The sequence below is a fragment of the Acanthaster planci genome, linkage group LG11 (assembly GCF_054643075.1).
Source record: "Acanthaster planci isolate LZ-2023a linkage group LG11, COTS_SCS, whole genome shotgun sequence".
Classification (NCBI taxonomy): domain Eukaryota; kingdom Metazoa; phylum Echinodermata; class Asteroidea; order Valvatida; family Acanthasteridae; genus Acanthaster; species Acanthaster planci.
The window spans coordinates 16,355,946-16,378,670 of record NC_141787.1 but is presented as its reverse complement, the minus strand read 5'-3'; the positions used below and the strand labels follow the sequence as shown (position 1 = coordinate 16,378,670).

The 22,725-nt window shown below is 43.2% G+C and overlaps 2 protein-coding genes across 3 annotated transcripts in view; one reads left to right on the top strand and one right to left on the bottom strand.

The window, feature by feature from the left end:
• The first annotated feature begins 1,108 nt into the window (after positions 1 to 1,108).
• On the top strand, positions 1,109 to 19,865 carry LOC110976275 (carboxypeptidase E-like). The gene is made up of 7 exons (XM_022229388.2): positions 1,109 to 2,077; positions 10,265 to 10,473; positions 10,981 to 11,130; positions 14,614 to 14,908; positions 15,236 to 15,375; positions 16,012 to 16,117; positions 18,586 to 19,865. Exons 1-7 carry the CDS (start codon positions 1,807 to 1,809, stop codon positions 18,900 to 18,902), a joined length of 1,488 nt encoding a protein of 495 aa, XP_022085080.1. The 5' UTR covers positions 1,109 to 1,806; the 3' UTR covers positions 18,903 to 19,865.
• The window catches only part of LOC110976274 (ATP-binding cassette sub-family C member 4-like), a 33,830-nt gene continuing 30,526 nt past the window's right edge, over positions 19,422 to 22,725 (bottom strand). For both annotated transcript variants that reach the window (XM_022229386.2, XM_022229387.2), the window contains exon 32: positions 19,422 to 22,360. In XM_022229386.2, the coding sequence (XP_022085078.2) occupies positions 22,115 to 22,360 (246 nt within the window). In that variant the 3' untranslated portion in view covers positions 19,422 to 22,114. The remainder of the gene's footprint in view (positions 22,361 to 22,725) is intronic.

Genomic DNA, 22,725 nt, shown 5'->3' with positions numbered 1-22,725 from the left:
CATTTTTTTTTTGGAGCGAGCAAACAGTGAGTTCCAGACAAGAAGGTTGCAAAGCTGGGCATATTTAGCACGCTCTTTGTCGGAAATGCTTGTAATCATATCAACCATAAATCTCCTATTGTTTCCCTATAGTACCCTGGTTGTTTTGTTACGTTTTGCTTTGGTTTTTGAGCTAAGAAAACAAACACCGATCTTCAATTATTGCCAAAAGGCAGTCACATACTCGTGTGGCCTGTTAGAAAAATACCAGTCACTCAACCAGCGGGGCGTTTACTAACTTCCGTGGGGCCCTGTGTTCTGATGGACGGCGGAATGACAACCCTGTCCAAAAATAAAATTGATGGTAAACTTCAAGGAAAAAGAGAATGGTCATCGATCAATCAGTCAATGATGTATCATTCTGTTACCCTCACAATAAATTGGTCGATCACTGATATCTATAATTTTCATTCATCTGGTCAAGAAAGCCACGACGCTAGGCCTATAGCATAGTGGCGACATCAACAGACACAGGATTTGACGTCCATATGTTATGGAATTCTGATTGTTGTTCTGCATTTGTTTTTTACTAAATAAGTGAAAAATTGAAAGCGGTAAGCAAGTTTGTGTATGGAGCATGCATGTAATGCCTTGTTGCTCAACGATGGTCCAGGGTTCTGTGACATCTTGACCCAGCAGGAAGGCGAGTGTGACCCGACTTTCCACATAAGGTGCTGCACTCCAATTACAGGCCTAAAACAACTAATCATCCTGGAAATCAGCCTTTCCGTGGCATTGCCGCCAATATGATCACCAAGCCCTTCCGTCCGCAGCGGCCCCCACCCAGTCAACGGACAGGCTTTGTCCAGGCCATACTCCGACCCCCCATCTGAGTTGGCAGGCAGGCAGCCTGGTTTGCCAGATCCCATGGGAAATCTGCCCGTTGACGTCTAGGGGGCACAGGGGCCGACCTCGGTCACCTCTGTCAGCGTCAGAGGTAACTGTTACAACGCGTCTGGGGTAAAGGTGTATAGCCTCCGCCTCGTGGGATCAGTGAAAAGGCGACGCCGAGTCCTTGAGGTGGAGACTACATGTCATTCACGTAACGTACATGTACATGTACATTCTTGATTTGCCCTTCGCATGTTATGCCGCAAGGCACTAGCAACGACCCCACACTCGTTTAAGTTCGTTTGGTATCATCCACGGCAGAAATAACACCGAAAAACCATCAGCCCTAAGCGAAGCGGCTTCCGTAGTTTGCTCCCAGTTCTGATCTTATCTAGAATTTATTTCATCACCAAAGTCGAGTCCTTAGCAGAAGTTCCATTCGTTCATTTTACGCGTTAGGTTCGTCCCACCATAGAGTTACAAGCCTCTATGGTCCCACTCGGTCGCCAAGGTTCTCCCGGAACCCGACCCCCAGCCGTGTGTCTGCTCGGGGGTAGTTTCTGGAAGCGACCGATCGTAGTGGGCGGACTTCCCCCGTGATGTAAGATTGTGTCATCGGCAAATTAGCGCTCCACCAAAGAGGAAACAGTCATTTGGCCTTCGGACCGGACGCGCACTGACAGACGTCAACATCTACATCAGCCGATTTCGGAGGGGATTGTGAACTCAGAGACCCACACTCGGCTGTACAAAGACTGAATCGCCCTGGGAAAGGTTTTGTTTTTGCTGGGATCAGCGAGTTACCCGTTCACCCACGTTGCATCAAGGTATATAGCTGGAGTGTCTTATTAACTTAACTTCAGACACCTGCAAGCATTGTACACCTGCTGCGCTCATCTTGGAGTATTCAATCTCAGTACAACAGGTCTCAACAAAATGCAGTTGGTCCCGGGTTTTCTACCTCTGATTGTCTCTTTAATGCTTCAGACTCTATGCTCGAACTTTCTTCGGTCCGTAGTGGGACAGCACGAGCGAGACAACGGGATAGATTTCGTTTATCACAATTACAACGAAATGGTTGTGTTGTTACATGAAACTGCTTGGAAATGTCGGAGTATTACCAGATTGTACGACATAGGGAGAAGCGTGCAGGGACGAAGGCTGTATGTGTTGGAAATATCGGACAATCCAGGGGTACACGAAGTAGGTAGGTATATCTCCCAAATGCATGAAATCTTCTTCACTTGCATGCAGCTGGTAATAGGTGATGTTGCAGACCAATTTCCATTGTTTTCCTGTAATTGTTAACAAAATTATTTTCGCTTTTTGCGTCAACTTGAGAACAATCTTAAAGTTTTGATTGGAGAAATCAAACATTTTTTTAACACGGAAAACAATTTTTACCAAACAAAGGCTTTTCTCTTAAACCAGACAGAATTCAGGATGATGGCCCTTGCTAGGCCCAGTTGCATCCCTACCAGAAATTTAGACAGACTACTTTGTAAAAAATAGATGCGGTTCTCATCACTAGAATGGCAATAATTGGCAGATCATGGGCAAACCGCTCAAAACGAATTCAGGATCGCCGAGGAGAAACAGTCGTGCGAGCAACATAATACGCCACATTTTAATTTTGGGCAGCAGACTTGAAAACTCTCAATATAATGAATTACATCCGTGAATGCACGACAAAAGCCCATAAAATGAATTGTCCAGGACGGAAGCTGGATATAAATTCCTATTATTTAGGGAAAAGACTTTCCGTCGCCGATGGAAATTATTGAACGCATGGTTATTGGATTATCCAACCTCCGCCTTTCAATGTTCGTATACCAACCAAATACTTCCGAGAACTGAAGTTTAGGCCAATCAAAACATCCTACGTATTGCCTTATAACCAGTGCCCTAACTTTTCTCACCTTAACAAAACAATATCTGCAGACGCCAACATTCCGCCCAAGATATGAATACTGTCTGGTCATTCGCATGACCTGGCAGAGAGAAACGACCAAGGTCGGACCTCATTGACAAACCTCAGAAAATAGTTAGGAGAATGACTTTTGCAGGCTCGTGTGCAGGGTAGGAAAATGTGTGATTACAACAAACGCAGACGACAAAACAGGAGGTTTGGACTAGACTCTGGAGGCCTGCCTCTGACGTCTTTGCAACGTTCGCGTGTATCACGCCTTGTTGGTTTCCATTTTATCAGAAATGCATGCAGTTTATATATGCAATATAAATCGCTAGTGGCTCGTTCCCATCTTCTTTTCGACATGCAGAACAAAACTGAGCAATATGTACTTTGCGTCTAGGGGATGTTATTTGTAAGCCGACCCCAGTACGCTCGGTGGTCGTCGTGGTTAAGACTTCTGCACTAGTAAGCAGCATGTCGTGGGTTCGAGTCCCACCAGAGTAGGCTTGCGAAGCACTGAGTATACGGTTTAAAGGAATATACGTCGGGTAAGAGCAAACTATTAAAATTACTGAGCAATATTATTGTTTAGTGGCTCAGTAAAATTGCGATCTACAACGGCAGCGTTTGGCGAACGCGATGTGACACGTGGACGCAAAGAATCGGAAATGAGGAGTGGATCTTTAGTTTCACGAGAAAGGGTCAACCACGATTCAATTGCCCCGAACACTTTGCAACTTTTTCCCCAGAGAGTTGGGGGAAATGCCTCCCTCTCCTCCATTCGAACAAGTTGTGGCTGTACGTCACAGGTCAGTTCACCGTCACGGCGCGGTTTTTAAACTCCTCGAGATATAGACCCCAGTCAGGAGTAAACTTCAGCAAAAAGGCTGCTGTGTTTGGAGCTCGTATGTCGAGCCAGCACATCCGGCAAGAACACGACCCCGGTGCAGTCGGATTTGTTAACAGTTTGTGCATCTAGAACTAGAAATAATAAAGGCCAGTGATGTAACTCGACATGGCTTTCAATTTAAGGTACCAGTAGAATTTAACCACACTGAAAAAAATGCCTGGGTTAAATTTTTTCCCAAGGAAAGGCGAAAACAGACTGCAACTACCCAATAGTTAGATTGTTTCAACCCAAATTTGGTGATTGAAATTAATTTCTGATTTGTTTCAATCAAACAAGGGTTAATATCCACTCATTGAGAGTAAAAAATGAAACAGAAAGTAATTCTCACCCCAAATTTGGGTTAACACAGCCATATTTGCCCTTCCTTGGGTTAAGATTGAACCTAGGAAATTTTTCAGTGCACCGTTTCGGGGGGGGGGGGGGTAATCAATACATATTGCCCATGTGGTTGTTACTTATATCACCGAGCCTAACATCACTTTGTCGAGATTTGGGTCTTCACGGACCGTGTTTCGCTTCATGGCACATCATTGTACGCTCATGATTTTACGCTGTCAACGTACCGGTGATGAGTCAACTTTGAAATGTAACAACAGGGAATCAATGCGTTTATAGGAAACCTACCCTTGGAGACAAGACGGAATAGAGTAATGAAGATCCATTGAAGCAATAACGTCACTGAAAAGACTGTGCTTCAGTGGCACAATTGCAGGGGTGTAGTGTGGTGGTGGGGGGGCATGTGCTCCCTCAGCGGAGGCCCGTACCCGGGTAGCGATCGCACCCAGGTACCCTCCCTCCATCTTGTAGCGTACACGATGCACACACCGTGGAGCAATGGGTTTCGGTGCCCCCTCTTGAAAAACATGTAAGCACCCTCAGGTGCCCTGCTAGGAATTTACCCCGGTTGCGCTACTGACATCAGTTGCTTTCACATCACGCGCTGTGGATTACTAGGGAGATTTGTGCCTGGTAAAAATAACTATCATGCGCAGACACACCAATTGTGTGCAGCGATTCTTGGAAGGTAAAACACCGTTGTTGCCTTAAGACCGATGTCGCACCGATAGGAAAGATCGGATTGAATGGTATTGCCCGGTTTCCTCTGCGAAAGTGCAGTGACACGTTCAAGGTACAGGCAAGAAATCTGATTAATTATCGGTTCAAGCCTCTCAGTGCTGTTCAAAGGACAAGTGTTTTCAAATTATTATTTATTTTTCTTTGAAAGTGCTTCTAACATCCTTCTAATTTCCCTCGCTGGTGGGAAAATGTACGGTATTCCCGAGGCAAAGGAACCTAGCAGTAGCACATGAAATCATAACACTGTAGTGTATGAATCAGATTCCCGGGGTACAAGTAAAGCTGGTTACTTCACTTTCAGTAAATTATCTTAGCCCTCAAGAAGTGAAGTCATGAACGTCTGATCTCTTTTCCGCGTTGGGCTACAGGCGCCAAGGAAGCTAGGCGCCGTGTAATGCCTACAGGTTATTAACTTATGGTAAATGGAATATGATGAATGAACAAGCCGGCAAAATTGTTTATCGGTTGGGCTAAAGACAGTCAGAACGAGCCATCCGTGGCAAAATTCACGCAGGATTTAGCGCCCTCATACAGGAGTGCGTCGCACAAAGGCATTGAATTGTTGACGGATGGCGGAGCTGGAGACGAACCCTGCCGTGTTATGTCCTTTCAATGTACCCAGTCACCTGGTGCTGACACATTATAAGAGTTCAGGAGGCACGAAACATGGCCAAGAAGACGACGATTTATTGAATTTCCTGGCTTGGAAATGCAGGAAGTTACGGGGTTAATTCACCACCACCAGACAAATTGGCGCAAATGTTGGAATTATTTTTCCATTCATTAGCCTGACGCTGGAACAATGTTTCAAGAATAAATTTGAAGGGACTGCCCACGACAAGCCTTATATACATGTACATGTACTGTACACGTACAATACACGATGTATACACTGTGTCTAAATGTACAGAATGATTTTACTTGTTAAATTCTTGCTCAATAAGCTCTTCAACTCAACTTTTTTTGTGAAAAACAGTGATGATCTTTCAGCATTGCGCCACAGATTCCTAGACTTTCTTGTGGGTTGCAATTTTGATTCCTCACCTTCCTCAAGACAAACGAAAAGTCATTCGAAAGCAGATTTTTTTCAGAGACAAACAGTGAATAATATTCAGTTTAGATTTAGACAAGATTTAGTTTAAAAACTGAGTCATTTATAGGCCACACCTTATACTTGTTTGGTGTGAAGAATTCGGAATATTCTTACAGTAACAGTCTTGACATGTAGTTAATGTTTGCACATAATCACCTGCGTGTTACCGTCGTTATCAATTCGTCACTCTGTCGAGGCACGTCTGGAGGCTAATGTTGGCGTGGGAGGGGTGCGTCAGGGGTGCTTGATCGGCCCTTGATGGGTGCCCCATGGGGGCAGTAAATGCATTTGCGGGAAATTAATGTTCCTGACCAAGTCATATTTCTCTGAACGTCCCTATCAGCAAGAGTGAATAAGTAGCATAACAGTATTACTGTTCTTCAAATAAAAAAAAATCCAGATGACAATTAGCACGTCGCGTCATTTGACAAGAATTTTTTGTGAAAGTGAAATGAAAAGATTCTTTATATTGTAGATTGTTCTCAAAGGGTTTGAAGTATTCTGCGGGGATTCAATCACAAGATGTTCCACGTTTTCAAATTTAAAGTACGTTCAGAATATTTCAGCTTACAAGGATAAACAGCAGTCTTTTATTTGATATGCATTAGTTTAATAACAATGTCTCCAGATGTCGATTTTATGGTGTCGGCTATCCGTCAGCACTCGCACATGGAACTTTAATATTTCAAAAGCAAAATTTATCTGTTTTATTACCGTGCTTGTTTTCCTCCTCAAACGCATAAAAACGAAGGAAACAGGTGAAGGGTGCGAGATTTACATCAGTCACTGCAATCGTGGAAGGATCCTTGACACGAACGGTCTGCAGTTCTGAAAGTGCTCAGACAGGGCGGCCTGAGATTACCCTGGCGTGGAATGTACATGCGCGACGAGTCCTGTCGCAAAGGTAATACAGGGACGGGTACCTAGGACGATACCTTGGACGATACCTAACGTGACCAGTTGAGCTTGGTGCCATGTCAAGTTGTTTTCATCTCACAGAACGTTAATGAGCGGAAGTTGAGGGGAGAAGGAAGCTAGCTCACCCCCTCCTTAATTCCTTGAGGATTCTGGCTGCTTGGCATCCATGCCAGCGGTGCAATTATCTTTGCTCATGCCTCATTCAATCAAGACTGGCGGAGCGAGGTTGAAGATGACACTTTGATGACAGACACTTCAAAGTATGCAGAATTCGCCATGTTGGAAGTAACGACACAGAGCATGTCAATACCAAGTTAAAATTGAACCAGGTTTCACAATCTGTCTGAAGATGACGTAATTGAACATAGGTTTTCATTATCGGAGGTACATGTCGTCCGGCAAAAATAAAAGGACACTCTATTTTGGAGTAAAGATAGCATGCGAACATATAAAGATAACATAACCTGCTTTGGTTGTCATGATGATTCTTGGAGGGTTTTCGCCGTTTCGATGGTTATTATATTCGTTCTCTGCAGCGTTTTAAAAATTAATGGGGACTTCCTGAGATAGTTAAATATTGCAAGAGGAAACGTTTCTCCTCGTTCCAACGCAACGCTAAAGTTTGCGTGCACCCGAAGAGGATTTGGGGACACTTTTGTTAAACAGAGTTAAATTCCTGACAACTCTCTCAAAGAATAATACATGCTTGCCCAAAGACTAGCAAAACTTGCTCAAAGAAAAAATACACAACTTCAGATCAGCGCCATGTGTGCAAGAAATTTTTCTGAGGTAAAATTAGCCAGAACATAGTCCAATTGTACAATGGGCCTTGGATTTTCACTTTAAAAAAATACGTGTGGAATTGGAAAACGCGGTCTTATGTTTGTCCTCACGGTCAACCGCAACCTACTCTGATTGTTTGTGATGAGTTGGTTAACCCCTCGACCACGCATGACGGCACCTGAGGGTATCCTTACCTCATACTTGTCAAAACGGATCAACTTTCAGGTTAATGCAGACAAGCATACCAAAGAAGTACCTCCTCGTCACGTTGCCTTTCCCGGATTCTAAATCAAATGGATTTCATGTCAAGGTCAAGGTGATAAGGGGAAAGAATGAATGCTTCAGCATGTTTTTCGGAGAAAGTACACAAAACCGCAGAATGTGGAAAGGTTTATAAAGATGTAATAGATACTAAAAGCATAGCCTTTAATTTTGTTTAACCTTGCCAGTTTGCACGTCCACAAACTGGTGAAAATTTTACACTTTACATTCACCGCTCGTAGGTGGTTTTAACTGTATGATTGTGATGCAGAACTTAGAACTTGAGACTATCAACAATTTTGTATACGAGCCATCGGTTTCCCAAATCGGACCTTCCCCCCTCGCAAGTCGTTGATACACGTCTTGGAAAACTTCCAACAGTCGGCATCTACTGGAAATTTCTACTGGTCGAATAAATTGTATGATTTAAACAAATTTGTTCTGAGGCTTGAAATGAATTAAATCGGATATATCAAGTGGATTGGTGATGTGAGTTGGATGTTTGTCCTAACTTGCCTCAAGGTTTTTTCTCTGGTGGAGAATTCGCCGGTCACCTCAGGTCAAGCTTCCGAGGCCGAATATGCCAACAAATATTAGCTGAAATAACAAAGTCTGGTGTTTACGGGGGATATTTAATATAACCTTCAAATTGCACAAAGGAGACACCATATTTAGGGGACTGATACTTTTGAGGAATTTTCTGGAAGTGATTTGTTTCAGGCAAAAACTCCACAAAACGTTAAATCTTTTTGGACCAATTACTATTCAAACGTGCGGTGAAACAACTTCTTTCAATATTCAAGACTAATCTTTCATTGTCTGCAACATGTGCCGATTGGTTACATCTGCAGTCCCACACTGATGCGATCCGTGAAGCCCTGTCTGTAGATTTCTCTCGTCCCATTTTCTCCCATTTCCATGATTTCCTCTTTATTCCTGGTGGATTTCGGTCCTCAGACACTGCTGAGGTGATTCATAGGTGATCACTCGTGTTGGAATCTTACTGAGTGATTGCCAACACCGCTGGGAAGAATTAAAGGGATAAAGCATTTTTGCCACAAACATAAACTTCGGACCAGTAGTCTTTGAGAGAGGTAAGAAGAGATTCAACGGTGAGCATTCTGAAGTCTCACAGGGTGCTCAAAGTTTGGAGAAATCTACAGAAAAGTGAAAATATTTAAATCCCAATGCAGGAAGCTATGAAAATGCTGAGACTTGCAAACTGATTTAGATTCGAGGGTGGACAACTTCGCAGCCTGCTCAATCCGCCTTGAGCAGAAGTACCCCCTCATCGGTTGAAAAGAGCCATGTTGGTCGGGAGTGTTCGTTTTGTTGTTAGCGATGCCCCCTTAACGCGTACGTTTCCTAGTCGTTCGCTCACCAGCGAAGTTCAGTTCCGACCAACGGAGCCTCCGTTGCTGAGAAAATCGCGTCCTCTATTGGCCCAGCTCGGGGCTCCTACCGTTTCCACCTTATTTAGAACAGCAATAGTTGTTACAATTCAGCGATTTTGTTCTTGCCATATATATCTTCCGATTCTATGCGCCCCTTAGCAACGTGATCATGAATCCTTCGTGCGACGGAGTCCCGATAAGTTACCCTTTAGACCGGAATCCATGACCTATATTAAAGTCCAACAGGTCAATTTTGATCTTCTATCTGAATATTCCCCTTCTGAGCTGTGCAAAAATGTCAACCTTTTCTCAGACAGTGCTGATGGGAAAATCGGTGAAACTAGGACAGGAAAACATGAAACTATGGTATGGATTAGCAGGCTATTCCCAAGTCACCAGAAGACTATCTTAACAACAGGTGTTCTTAAGCGCAAACCAGCTCAGACTGAAGGAAGCACTGTTCTTGTCAAGCTGATAATAGTGATTACGTCATCAAGTATCATATGATTTGACAAAAATTGATAATGCACGATGCATGAGACAAGATGGGAATCTAGACGGCTGGAAATAAGGCTACTTGAAGAAAAAGATGAACATTGAGAAAACATGGAAACATGAGTCTTGGTTTCATGCACAGTTTGCAAAATGATTTCTGCAGACCTCCCAAACAACATCAAAACAGAACAATAAACAAACAGACAAAATGTTAGGTGGCACGCAGTAAACCCTTCCATGGGTTCGTCCTCACAAAAGACCTCAGTAGACCAATTTCAACTACCGTTATTTTCAAACTAGAATGTGAAATCATGTCCTTAAGCAGGAACATTACCGCAGGTGAGTTTCTCTGCGCATGTACACAACGGCAACCTGTAATGTTGCTCTTGTAACACGTTGAGAATGTTGAATACAGGCCTGAGTAGGCTATGGGGAAGAAGGTTATTCACACTCACGTCACAGAAAATCTGAGAGTAATCCTAATTTTACTGAATTTTATGTCAAATTATTCTTAATCAATGAGTGCAACTGCGTGCCACTCTTATCCCCAGGTGAACCGGAATTCAAGTACGTAGCCAACATGCACGGGAACGAGGCTTCGGGACGCCAGCTCCTTATCTTCCTTGCCCAGTACCTCTGCGATGAGTACACAAAGAAGAACAAACGAATCCAGAAGCTGGTCAATAATACCCGGATTCACCTGCTACCGACAATGAACCCTGATGGCTTCGAGATGGCGTATCGTAGATATGTAACTGTGGTGGGTTACTCTTGCTCATATGACGCGCCAAGTGTTAAATCCATACCAGCAGTGTTATTTAATGCTCACATGTTGTTAAGTCTTCCCAGCGCTCAGGCGTCAGTGGTCCACGAAGTCGGTTATTTTATCTTCAAACCTGAAAATGTGTGCTTCATTTTTGGCAATTTGCCAAGCTATCGTGTGCCGTCTTCTTTCGTACAAAATTGAAACGTCACTGTCATAAAACACCAATAACACTTGCCTACTATACAATACAGAATTATGCCTGGAATTCACAAAACCCAATCGAATGATTCAATACAAAGAAGATAGTCGCAAAGAAGTTGCAATTTCTGTGAAACAAAAATCGTAGATCAGCTCTTTGAACCTACCTGTACCACCCAGCACTTTCTTAGTGATTTCCTGGACGGCATTCTCTATTCTGTATTGATTCAAACCGGAGCCAAGCTAATGAGCGTTCTGGTAGCACTCAATTAAGGAAAATAGGAATCTTTCTCATTCTCTTAGGGTCGTGTGCCGTCCATGTACGGCCGAGGGAACGCCAACGATGTAGATCTCAACCGAGATTTCCCGGATTTGAATGACATCATGTATCAGCACGAGCAGACAGGAGGGGCTAACAACCATCTCCTGCGGACGGTGCGGGAAAACAAAGAGGTTAGTTTGGTTATAGACCTTTTTCCAGTGATGTCACGATCGTGCTGGATCTCTGATGTGTTATGATGGAAATGAATGCATAGTGTTGTGATGGTAATCTACTTATTCAAGATAAAGTCAAGCGTGCAGCGTTCGCACGTGCGCTTGCACGTGTTTGAAGCTGCCCGTAGGAATATATATGATCACCGTGGCCAAGGCAGTCCGCACGTGGTGGCATTGTTCACATTTAGTCACGTGCGTGAAAAGGTCTGTGTAGTGATCTTTATAGGGTGCGTTCGATTAGCTTCCCTGAACACACCAGTGTTACACTCAAGGAAAGCCTCAAAATGAGGCTTATCGAACGCTGCAGTGTGTTTTCCAAGGCATTCTGGGAAAAAGGTCAAGTCCCCGCCTCGTTCTATCATGTACGTCCATGCTCGAACAGTCCATCCGTGACGTCATTACACTCGGGCAGCCTCAAGAGACCCGCTCGCCATCTGGGGTAGTGGTGGCTGACACCAGGGCAGGCACGAACATCACGTGATAGCTAAACGAACGCTCTCGTGTAGGTTTGACTTACACGTGTAAGCTAATCGAACGCACCCATTGTAACGGGCGGTTCACAATAGTGCGCCTCCAAGAGTTTGCAACGCGTCGGCCAATCACAACGCGCGTATTCTGTCGACTCTTTCCAAACGCGCGTGGGGGGAGGTAGCATAACTCTGATCAGAAATAATGTAAAAGCCACGCGTCAAGCCCTTACGGCGTGGCGTCCCGGTCCCACTCAAGGGCCTGGAGAAACTGGGGATTCTAAGTGCTCTTTCGTGCAATCTTAGGCAATTTCTGAGCACTTTAAGTGTAAGTTTGAGACCTGTCACTGGGAAGGTACTTGTACTTGTTCTGACAAAGGTAAACTGATAAGAAAAGCAATGGCAAAAATGCTCAGCGTAATGGACAGAATTCAACTCTGGCAAATTTAGCCGCAACATCTTGTGACGTCAGAAAATTTGAACCAACGTCAAGTATTTGACAATATTGATGGGGAAGGGGTGAAAGGACGAACTCTATGCAGTACACAAATTTGCACTTTTAAGGAAGAAATTCAATAAAGATGTGAAGGCCAAAACAAATGGTCCTAAAAAGGAACTCATAAAATACCAGCCATTGCCGTTCAAGATCTTCGCCATCCGTCTCCTCATCATGATTTTCCCCTTTTTAGTTTCTACTGAAACATTAGTGCTTATTTAGTTCGATCCCTGTTTGAATGTGACAGGAAATGTCTTTTCCCAATGGCGTTAATGGACAACAGGTGTTACACTACACACCGAAACTAGTCACTGAAATGCAGAGGTTGTGAGTTCGAGCCTCACCTGAGGATTATGATCCCTCTATCTCTTAATTATACCCTGGCACTACAAGACGCTCGGGTTCGTAAATTGAGAGATTTACACTTAACCATTGTTTATGGAATTGGCATCAGGTTTTCTTCTTTCAATACAAGTATCTCATAAATTCGTCAATTGCACTGATGGAAATGTCAACGATTGAGCGGTATTTTTTCTTTCAATATCTCCTGAATCCTTCGATTCCGTTTGACGTCAAACGGCAAATGTCTGTTCCCGAGTGACCTATAATTACGTCAAAATGTCCCTTCCCATGTGACCCCATCGGTGAAGTTCGCTGAGAGGCTAGCGGATGTTCCTGAAAAGGCCAGGGTACTTGATAAACCTGAAAATATATGGATTGAAGGTCATTTTCATTCAGTTTGAACAATATTAAAAGTACTTTGCAGAATCTGCAGGGCGTGTTGAATGTTCTTTCCGGAACGGGGAGAAAGGAGATAAAAGACGAACGCGGATGTAAGCTCGCCAAGTTCTCGATCTCGAGGACATGAAAGTAATTCAGTCGTTTCTAAGTCAAGGCGTAGAGGGGTTTTGCTCTCGGATGGGCTGTTGAAATTTGCTCCCGTTTCAAGATTGAAAGAAGTATCAGAATACGACATACTTCTGCTCACTGAACACACCTTACTAGGGCATTGGAGTATGTACAGAATATTTTTGATCGATTAAAACAAACAAACAAACAAACACCCCAACACCCCAACACCCCAACAAACAAACAAACAAACAAACACCCCAACAACCCAACAAACAAACAAACAACCCCTTCGTACCTTGTATGCAAAATGGGGACCCACCCCAACACCCCAACAAACAAACAAACACACCCCCCCACACACCCCCACAAAACGGCAACGTGGAATACAAGAACATTCCAAAGGTTGTTTTCGCTTAGAGCTGCACGAGCGGAGGGATATTATGATTGACATACCCAACGCTGCCATTGAATGTACCTGAAAATGTTCCAGCAGTTTTCAGGCCTATTTTGACAGTGTTGAATTAATAGGGTTCTTGTTCTAGGCTGGGGTTGTAGCCTGCGAACACAATTTCCCTCGACTTGTATTTTTCATCCCCAGGGTCAGACAGGGACGGGGTTGCGACCCTTGACCTTCGACACATACTTGTCGTTGTTGTAAAAGGACTCGCGTGTTGTCATGCAGTGATTTATCAGGCACTTCTCGCGCGTTCCCCAGATAGGCCCTAGTGGGTTTTATATCGCCAACAAGCTTGGGGAAGGACCTGACTCAAAAAAACGGTCAGGAAAACTTTGTAATGGATATTTATCAAATGCAGACTTGTCAAATTTGTTCAGCGTTCACATTGTCAGTGAGGTTGAAGGCCAAATATTTGGAGACAAGCGAGTTCATATTTTTTCGGGGGGGGGGGAGGGTGGCATGTCCCCCGCCTGAACTTAAGGGGCTGTGTGACTTCTCATGTAGTCCTTGGTTAATTGAAAGAAATTTGAAAAATCGGTCGGGTTTGGTTAACACTGACCACGAAGGAGGTGACATTTTCAGGGGCACAGAGACCACCCTGATTTATAGTGAAGCCAACTCTGAACAACATATGAGAGTTAGAAGGGCATAACTCCGTGGTATAAGGGGCTGATTTAAATCGTTTGAAGGAAGTTACGTTTCAAATTTGCAGACAAGTGCGTTGCAAAGTGGAAAGGTTGGAAAGCAGAGCCTCCTGGTAATTTTCATGTCCAACATAACTTGGGTTTTAATTTAAAAGTTCTCTCGTTTTTGTGAATGTTCAGACATATGCCGGGAATTTATATTTCTTTAGCAATGGCAAAACTATGGTCGGCATGACTGGTTGATTCTGCCTCCCTATAGAGGGTTTACATGGCTGCCATCTTGCAGACCAGTACATTTGTTCCATAGGTATGCTCGAAGGAAGTTCCCTGTAAAAAAAAAAGAATTGCTCTCCAACATGGCTACCACGTAAAGCCTCCATACTGATTTTTTTGGAAAGCAAAGTTTGCAGCATCCCAAAGTAAAGAATGAAGTCTTTACACGGCCTTGTCAGTTTGTCAGGTTAGCAGATGACAAAAATGCTGTGACCCTTCTCATTCCGATGCACCCCGATACTGACCACACAGAGTCGCCAACCGGAGACCCAAGCTGTCATGGACTGGATGACCGACTACCCCTTCGTCCTCTCGGCCAACATGCACGACGGCGACCTGGTGGCTAACTTCCCGTACGACAAGAGTCGTAACACACGCAAGATGTACTCCGCTACGCCCGATGATAATCTGTTCCGTGAGTTAGCCCTAACTTACTCTCTGCATCATCGGACCATGGCTACCAGGACGCATCCCTGCCGCTTCCAGGGCGCCAAGGTGTTTAGAGACGGTGTGACGAATGGCGCGGATTGGTACATCGTGTCCGGAGGTGAGGTTGATGCTTCTTTGCGGTAATAGAATTTCCACATTCTCAACAGCGAGATCATTTTATGCACAAGTTCTGTTTATAAAAGATATGGGTTGCACATTGAGGCAAGTTTTCCATCGTAGAAATTATGATGACATCGGAAACTTTGGAAAAACCTAACTGATTAACCTGACGGCTGCCGTGGTAAACGCTCGCACTTCGCGGAGTGTGAAAAAGAACGCAATGAAGCTATTCCACAGACCAACTTACTTTTATGCAACAATTTAAGTAATGATCATTTACAAGATACTTACTTGGCGCGATGACATCTCCGCTTGCTTATCTCAGGAATGCAAGACTACAATTATCTCTCGAGCAACTGTTTCGATATCACCCTGGAGCTGGGATGCGACAAGTTCCCCCGGGAGGAGGAACTGAAGAGAAAGTGGGAGGATAACAGGGATGCCTTAATTGAGTATATAAGTAAGGTGAGGATATATTTAAATGATGGCTGAAAGGTTGGCTTGTCTAGACAACGATGAGCAGGTGTGGGGTGCTGCCATTGTATGGAATCTTGCTTACGCTCTGAATTATTTCCTATGGCTTGGTCCGAACTTGTGATATTAATACAATTGTACTTTCAAACACAGACCTGTAAAACAACGTGCAGAGTGCAACAGCCAAAGTGTGTCGAGTGTCATCGTTTTGTTACTTTCTTAATAAATTGCGCCGAGAAAATACGAAGTGCTGGCCAATTATAATTATGTGGATATCAAAAATGGGGTACACAATCGTATCAATCACGAGGGGACAGGAAAACAAGGAGATGTTAAAGTAGTCAAATGGGTGAAATTGGTGCTTTTCTCAAAGTGTTTCAAGACGGTAAAGTCGTTCTACATGCTGCTATCTGTAGTATCTTGTCAACATAACAAAGTTTGATAATGTCTTCAAACTTGTCCTTAACACCAGACAGTACACAGCAATATACTTTACTATTTTAGCGTGTTTTCAAGACTGTTTTATAACAGCACGGGGGGATTACAACAACAAAAGATCAATCGACGACAATCACCTCATCATCACCCTTTCTTAGTGGTAACTTTCTGTTTGCTTGCTCGAAACAGGTGCATATAGGTATCAAAGGCCTAGTGACAGACATAGAGAGAAATCCCATAGCAAATGCCGTCATCAGGGTGACGGGACCCAGCATCGCTCATGATGTCACCACGGGTAAGACCCCCAGATAAACTTTGATGTTTATCTTTCCAGTCTTAAGGGAGAGCTTGTCTCAAGATGACCCCCTGCGACTACCTCTCAGTTCTAGCGTACGGAAATTGGACGCGGCGGGGGGAGTCAAAATGTAGGTTTTAGCATCGCTTAACGCATTAAAGAGAGAAAGTACAAGTACTGATTTGGAATTTGAAATTTTCCCTCTTAGCTTTATTTAGCCATTTGGGGTATAGCCATTTATTAGAAAAAATATACTGCACAGGAGTAGGCCTATTAATTTTTTTGTCTAAACACAGACATCAAAATGTTATAGTACAAAGCAAAGCCACACAATCGTAATAACGATTATTGTCAAGATGTTTTACGCATTTTTACAGCAGAATTATTCAGTCTTAGATTTAAATGTCGGCAAATGTTTGACGAACTGCACTAGAGAATTCCAAACTGGAAAAATATTACCTACTTTCCAGTTCACTATCAAATATTATCTACCACTTGTACAAAGCTCCACTCACAATACGTTCCCACTTTTGAAATCTTCTAAATTTTTTTTCGAGGGCGGCAATTCAAAACAGATATGCTCATACATAATTCGTTGGTTTGCGGTAGCTTCGCATGTACATTTGAGAGCTAAAGGCAACACGAAAGAAAGTATCGCATTGCGGCAGAGGAGCCACCGCGTTAGCAGTGGGGGGGGGGTGCATTTTGCCGTCAGTGAAGCCAAATCAGCCCGGACTCGTTGCTGTGTGTCCAGGTAGACGATCATGTAGAACTGACGCCACTGCAGCATGGTCGCTGAGGTCTTGGACTCTTGGAGCCTGCTACGAAAAGGTCCCCAGTATGGCTCCAATGAGATGAGATGACTGTGGGTGCTTTTGTAGACTCTATTCCATTCGTCGAAGCCTCGTCCTTATAGGAAGAATATGCTACAGTTCGTTGAAGGTACACGTCGATGAAGTCTTTCAAATGGTCAGGGTCGAATTCAGCACGATGAGTATCGATGGAAATTGGAGATTACCTCAGTAGTCGGTAGAAATGGCAGATGGTAAAGACTGGGGAAGACATTAAAGATACCACCGATCCAAAGAGTTTAAAGGTGCAAATTAAGCAAATCCACGGGGTCCTGTACTCAATGCGCTTGCCAAAGACAACGGAAAATATGACGTTTGAGACCGTGTTACCAAATACACCCCTCAGATCAAAGGACTTCCCTTTAAACTCATCTATTCAATCAGTTCCTCGGCTTTGGTACTAAGCTTCTCTTCAAACCTTGATTTGCCGTCTCACTCCGATGCTTCAGAGGACGGCTAGTCAGAAGTGATGGAGTTCAGTCCACGGTTATTTGCCCGAAGAAGTGCCGACCCCGAACATCTTGGACGCTGGAGTGAAGAGCGTGGTCCGTCATTGAATTTAGGATGTTGGAAGGCTTCCTTGCTTGACTTTAAGTGTATAGTCGCCGAGGATCACCACCATGTTGTTGAGGATCTTCAGGCGAAACACAGACCTGTACTTGCTTGGCAGCGCACCGACGTTCCAAAGAAAACTTTTGGGCTTAATACCCCGCCCAATCGCACGAGCGATTGCCGAGACGGAACTGAAGATCAGAAATTACCGTGGGCCGGGAGGAACGTTCCGAGGTTTCCTCAAGAACCGGTGAAGAACCAAACGGATTCTGACCCATAACAGCACTGTACACACGTCAAACGCATTCAGTGCCATCTCTACTAGGTCCGTGTGCCCCTTAATAATCACACTTTTTTTGCAACTACATCTATCCACGTAATCAAGACAGCCTAAAAACAATTTGCCAGCAGATATGACAATAAATTCAGAGATGTCTTTAGCTGTACTACTCGAATGTCCTGTTTGACTGGTTGATGGTTAGAGGTGGTGGAATCCAGTACAATGTATATTGCAAACAACTACATTGTAATTCATGAATTAAAATGGCATACGTAGTTACTTCTCTGCACAGATATTCCACTTTTCCAGATTGACCTAAGTGTACACTATAGTGGCAGGGTTGTGTTGGCATAGGCGACTTGACAAAAGTGCCGTTTCACATCGGCTTTGATTCACACCACACTTGCTCTGTGGTGTTGGCATGGTTTGCTGCATCCAAATGGGCAACGGCGACCAACGTGCGCTGTGGTTATTTGTTCATGCATCCTCAGTTATACAGAGCGTGGTGTGAAAGTAAAACACTGCAGTTCAGTAAAATAGAATTGAAAAGGTCTGGGAAAATCTGCTAAGAATCGTTCCAGAATAAAGCAACACACGAACATCTTAGGGTGTGCAGAGGAATTTAATGTAGGCCTACATGTACTTAAATCGAGGAAAAACATACGACTGCTTCTGGACTGACACCCTGAATTCACGGCGGTTAAAACAAAGGCCATCAGTACATGTCTTTATAAAGAAAAATCATTAAACCTTTCTACTTTTTTTGTAATTCCGATGTTTTTCAGCTGCCGACGGCGATTTCTGGCGGCTGCTTCTCCCAGGTGTCTACACGGTCACTGTACACGCCCGGGGTTATAAACCCAAGACCGTGGTGGTACCGGTTCGGAGATACCGACCGACCAAGGTCAACTTTATCCTGAAACACCTACCCAAGGAGTCGACGGGCTGCAAACTGCGAGAGCTAGAGGAGGAAGGTTACATCTTAGGAGGGTTCAAGGCGGCCTTGAGACAGTTTGGATTCCTCGGGGAAGACTGTGATGGCTTGGTGGAGAGACGAGAGGACGTGTTGGGAAACAGGGAGGACACGACGGCTTCTCCTTGACCGAGGGGATTCCTGATACATCTCGGTTTGGCATTAAGAAGGGAAATATTACCCAGGAAAAGGGAAAGAATTATTGAAACTTTGAAAGAAAAGAATAAGTAGTATTTATACATTTCCAGATGTCCAGGTCAAGTGTACAGTATACCCAGCACTGGAGGTGAACTCTGTGAACTGTAATTTCACAGCCTGGCAGCGTATCCGATCACTGGACATTTTTAATTTTCCGCCCCGAGCGGGACCAAGAGAGGGTGCAAATTTCCTAGCAATGGAGGCTCCTACAGAGGGAACTCAACTTTGTTGGTCCACGAAAAACTATGAAATGCATGCATTGCGATTGCCTCCATAACAACCAAATGAACACCCCCACCATCATGGCTCTTTTCAACCGATGAGGGAGTGCTTCTGCTCAAGGCGGATTGCGACTATTTCTTTTTTCGGAATTCGCTGGGCAGATGTGGTCCCGTTCTTGTTAGACATTTGAAGTTTACGGATCAAGTCATTGAAGGGCGAACGCATAAATGTCTTCCCAATGCAGAAATTGCATTCGTCTTTTACTCCTCAAATAATCAGTCCAAACAATTTCCCTATTCACTTGAAAACGCCATACATACTGTCTAATCTGAGTGTAGCTCTGAAGTCAATCAGTTTACCTCAGTCTATTTTTAACTGTGAAAAAAGGGGCTTTAATGTTTCTTCGGTAAAAAAACTTCTGATGGTAATAAATAAATTCTAATCACTGTAAATAGACTACTTCAATAATTGTAATACTGATATTATTGGTACCGAGTTATTTCAATCTTTCTTGCATATCACAACAATTTAACAACCTCATTTACTCCTATCTTTCAAGGATTGTATATAAAACCCTGTCGTAAATCAACCACACAGTATCGGTGGAAGTTATATTGCAACATGTGCCAAATATTCTGAGCACATTAAAGCACAGTTTTACCTAAAACAGAATGACTCTCAACTTTGTGTCAGTTATTTGTGAACCGGAAACCCTTGGAATGCTGGGATCTCTCCCTACGGAGCACCAAGAGGACCCAGGGTAATGGAATTGCCCCACGGAAGATCCGACTCTGCAAGTTTGCTGAGCAAAGAAAGTAAAGAACTAAGAGTTGCTGAGAAAAAAATCTTGCTCAGCTAAAAACAATGCTGAGTACCAAATACAGGCAGTATGCTTTCTGCTGATAATCTGTTTCTGCTAAGCGAATATATTGTGGAGCTTTTTTCTGAGCTTAGAAAGCTCTGTACAGCTGGCCCCAGCTCGTACCAATTTCACATTTAGTAGACTCAATCGGTACCTCTAACAACATGGCACTCACTCATCTCAGAACATTCCATATTTCAACAAGAATTCTTACAATGCAATTTGTAGCCTTTATACAAGTACATGTAATCACAATTGGTATCATCTCTGACAATTCACTCTAATCTACTGAAATTCAAAGAAAATGAATTTTAAGAGTTGCCCTTTCTAAATAAAAATATGTCACCTTTAAATTTAAATAATGTGGTACTATTTAAGAAAATTTTCTAACAATTACAAGATTTCGAAATCCTTTTGAATAACGTCTCAAACCAAACAAAATCAATAACTCTATGGAAGACGGTCTATGGGTCAAGCATAATTCCTATGCAAAGAAGGCTGGTGAGATTTTACTCTTATGCCAGAAACCATTTACAAAATAACCCCCTTGAAAATGGTTGAAAAGAAATGTTCTTAAGTTCATTTGTTGGCCTTTTGAAAGTTTCTGCCAGATGATATTTGTTTTCCATGAGAACCTCAAAGTACTGAACCAAACTGAACCACATCATTATACATGGGTCATCCACAAGTATTATTTAACCAGAATTACATGTTTAGATAACTTCTATACTCTGAGTAACATAACATCTTTGAAACAAAATTAACTTCCAAACTGGTTAAAACACATTTGTTGCACTTCACAAAATGCCAGTGGTTAATAACCTGTGCTGTGCAAACTTGTTACAACATGCATTATGTTATTTGCATAAGTGGTCACAAAAATACTTTGTAGTGAACTTAATTTAAGATTCTCAGTTACATAAACTGTTCAATATGAGTTGTGTGCATGTGAATACAACATAAAAACCCGACAGTCAAAGTTGAAATGACACAACTTAATGACAGGAAGAAACCATTAAAACACAGGCAATGCCAACTGAATTAGGAAACAAGCTCCAATGCCTAACAATAAAACATAGAATGTATGACTGCAACGGTTGCTTGCCTAGGTTAGCTTCAATAACGAACACCAAATTTTGTGATTAAAAAAACGTAATACCAAGGATGGATCTGGGACAGGGAATGCCAAGGGGGGGGGGCATTCTACCCCCCAAGAGCCAAAACAGGTTTTGTTTTTGTAATCATGAGAGAAAAGTGACATTTAGATCACAGTCATTTTCCTTTGTGCCAAGAGTGTAAACAGCACCAAAATGGAAAATCATCCATCCATCATCCATCCAGGGTTACATTGGTCATTAGTGATACCACAGGGAAAAGCACTGTTCCATATAACAGAATAATTGAACAGATAGAGAATACAGTGAACAGAGAAAAGTATCAATAGGCCTATCTACTGATGACGTCACACACTTAGTTTACATGTGCACTTTCCTATGGAGTCAGTGGGGGCTCACGGTCCAATGAGCACCACAGAAACGCACACATGTAAACATACTGAGACATCATCAGTAGAGAGATCTAGTACCCAGGAAAATGACAAGCGATCAATCTGGGTCCAATGTGAATGAGTTGCCGAAGACGGAAATTGGATAAGGACAGAAAATGTTTCAGGAAAGTATTGGTTACCAATCAAAACGACATGTATTGCATGTTCTTTTGCTACTGGTTCCCCCGCTGTTTATTGCTAAGCATATTAGTCTTCTCAGCAGCATTACCTTCCAATCAGCTTTATCGGGCCATGTCTGAATTTGTTGGCTGCGGCTTGAAATTACAAGCAATGCTATGCAGTGGCTGCAGGCGCTGCCATAGACTCATGTGTGATTCCAAGCAGCAGCCAAGTAATTCAGACATGGCCTCACACTGAACCCAGGTTTTTTAATGGTTCAATGCAAGACAACGGTGACTGATTAAAGTGCCAAAGCACTAAAACATTAAACATGCCTGGAATAATTTACTGGCATGTATTACACTTACAAACGAGTTGAAATGTTTCATGTTCTCACAGTTTTGTGTCGACTGTGTCATCTGATGAACTGGAAGACATGGATCCCCTAACTTCAACATCTGAGGAGCTTGCCCCTTCATTGGTCTTACTGATGGACTCCCCTATCGCTGAGAGTGGAGTATCCTCAAATCCTTCATTAGTAAAAACCATGGAGGATGTTCCACTGGAGGCGGAGTCATCGATGGCCTGTTCCATATTCTCCTGGGTTGGGCTTGGTTTTCGTTTTGAGGAAGGCGATAACTACCACAGAAAAGAAAAGAGTAATTGTTACTTTTTTCTGTGATTAACTGTGAAAGAAAATAAAAGCCACCAACACCAATATTTAAAATTTGTGCATGAGAATCGAAGATAAAATGGTCAACTCTACAGGTACATGTACATCTACCAAGGGCCATATTGGAAATACAGATATTCAGAGCAGTTTCCCACAGTTCGTGAGCGAAAAATATCAGTAGAAAGCTAAGCACATATTGCCTCATCAAAACTGGTTACACTTTACATATCCAATATGAACTAATCTGTACCTGAATTTGTGCACATTTTTGCAAGTTGCCACACCTTATCCGCTCCGAGTGAAACAAAAGAGGACATTTTTTTTGGTACTC

Bases quoted from the DNA above. Each gene is read 5' to 3' on its own strand.
- LOC110976275 (XM_022229388.2), top strand. From the start codon at position 1,807: ATGCAGTTGGTCCCGGGTTTTCTACCTCTGATTGTCTCTTTAATGCTT. The intron at 14,909-15,235 runs GTGAGGTTGATG...TGCTTATCTCAG, and splicing joins TTGGTACATCGTGTCCGGAG to GAATGCAAGACTACAATTAT. The intron at 15,376-16,011 runs GTGAGGATATAT...TGCTCGAAACAG, and splicing joins TAATTGAGTATATAAGTAAG to GTGCATATAGGTATCAAAGG.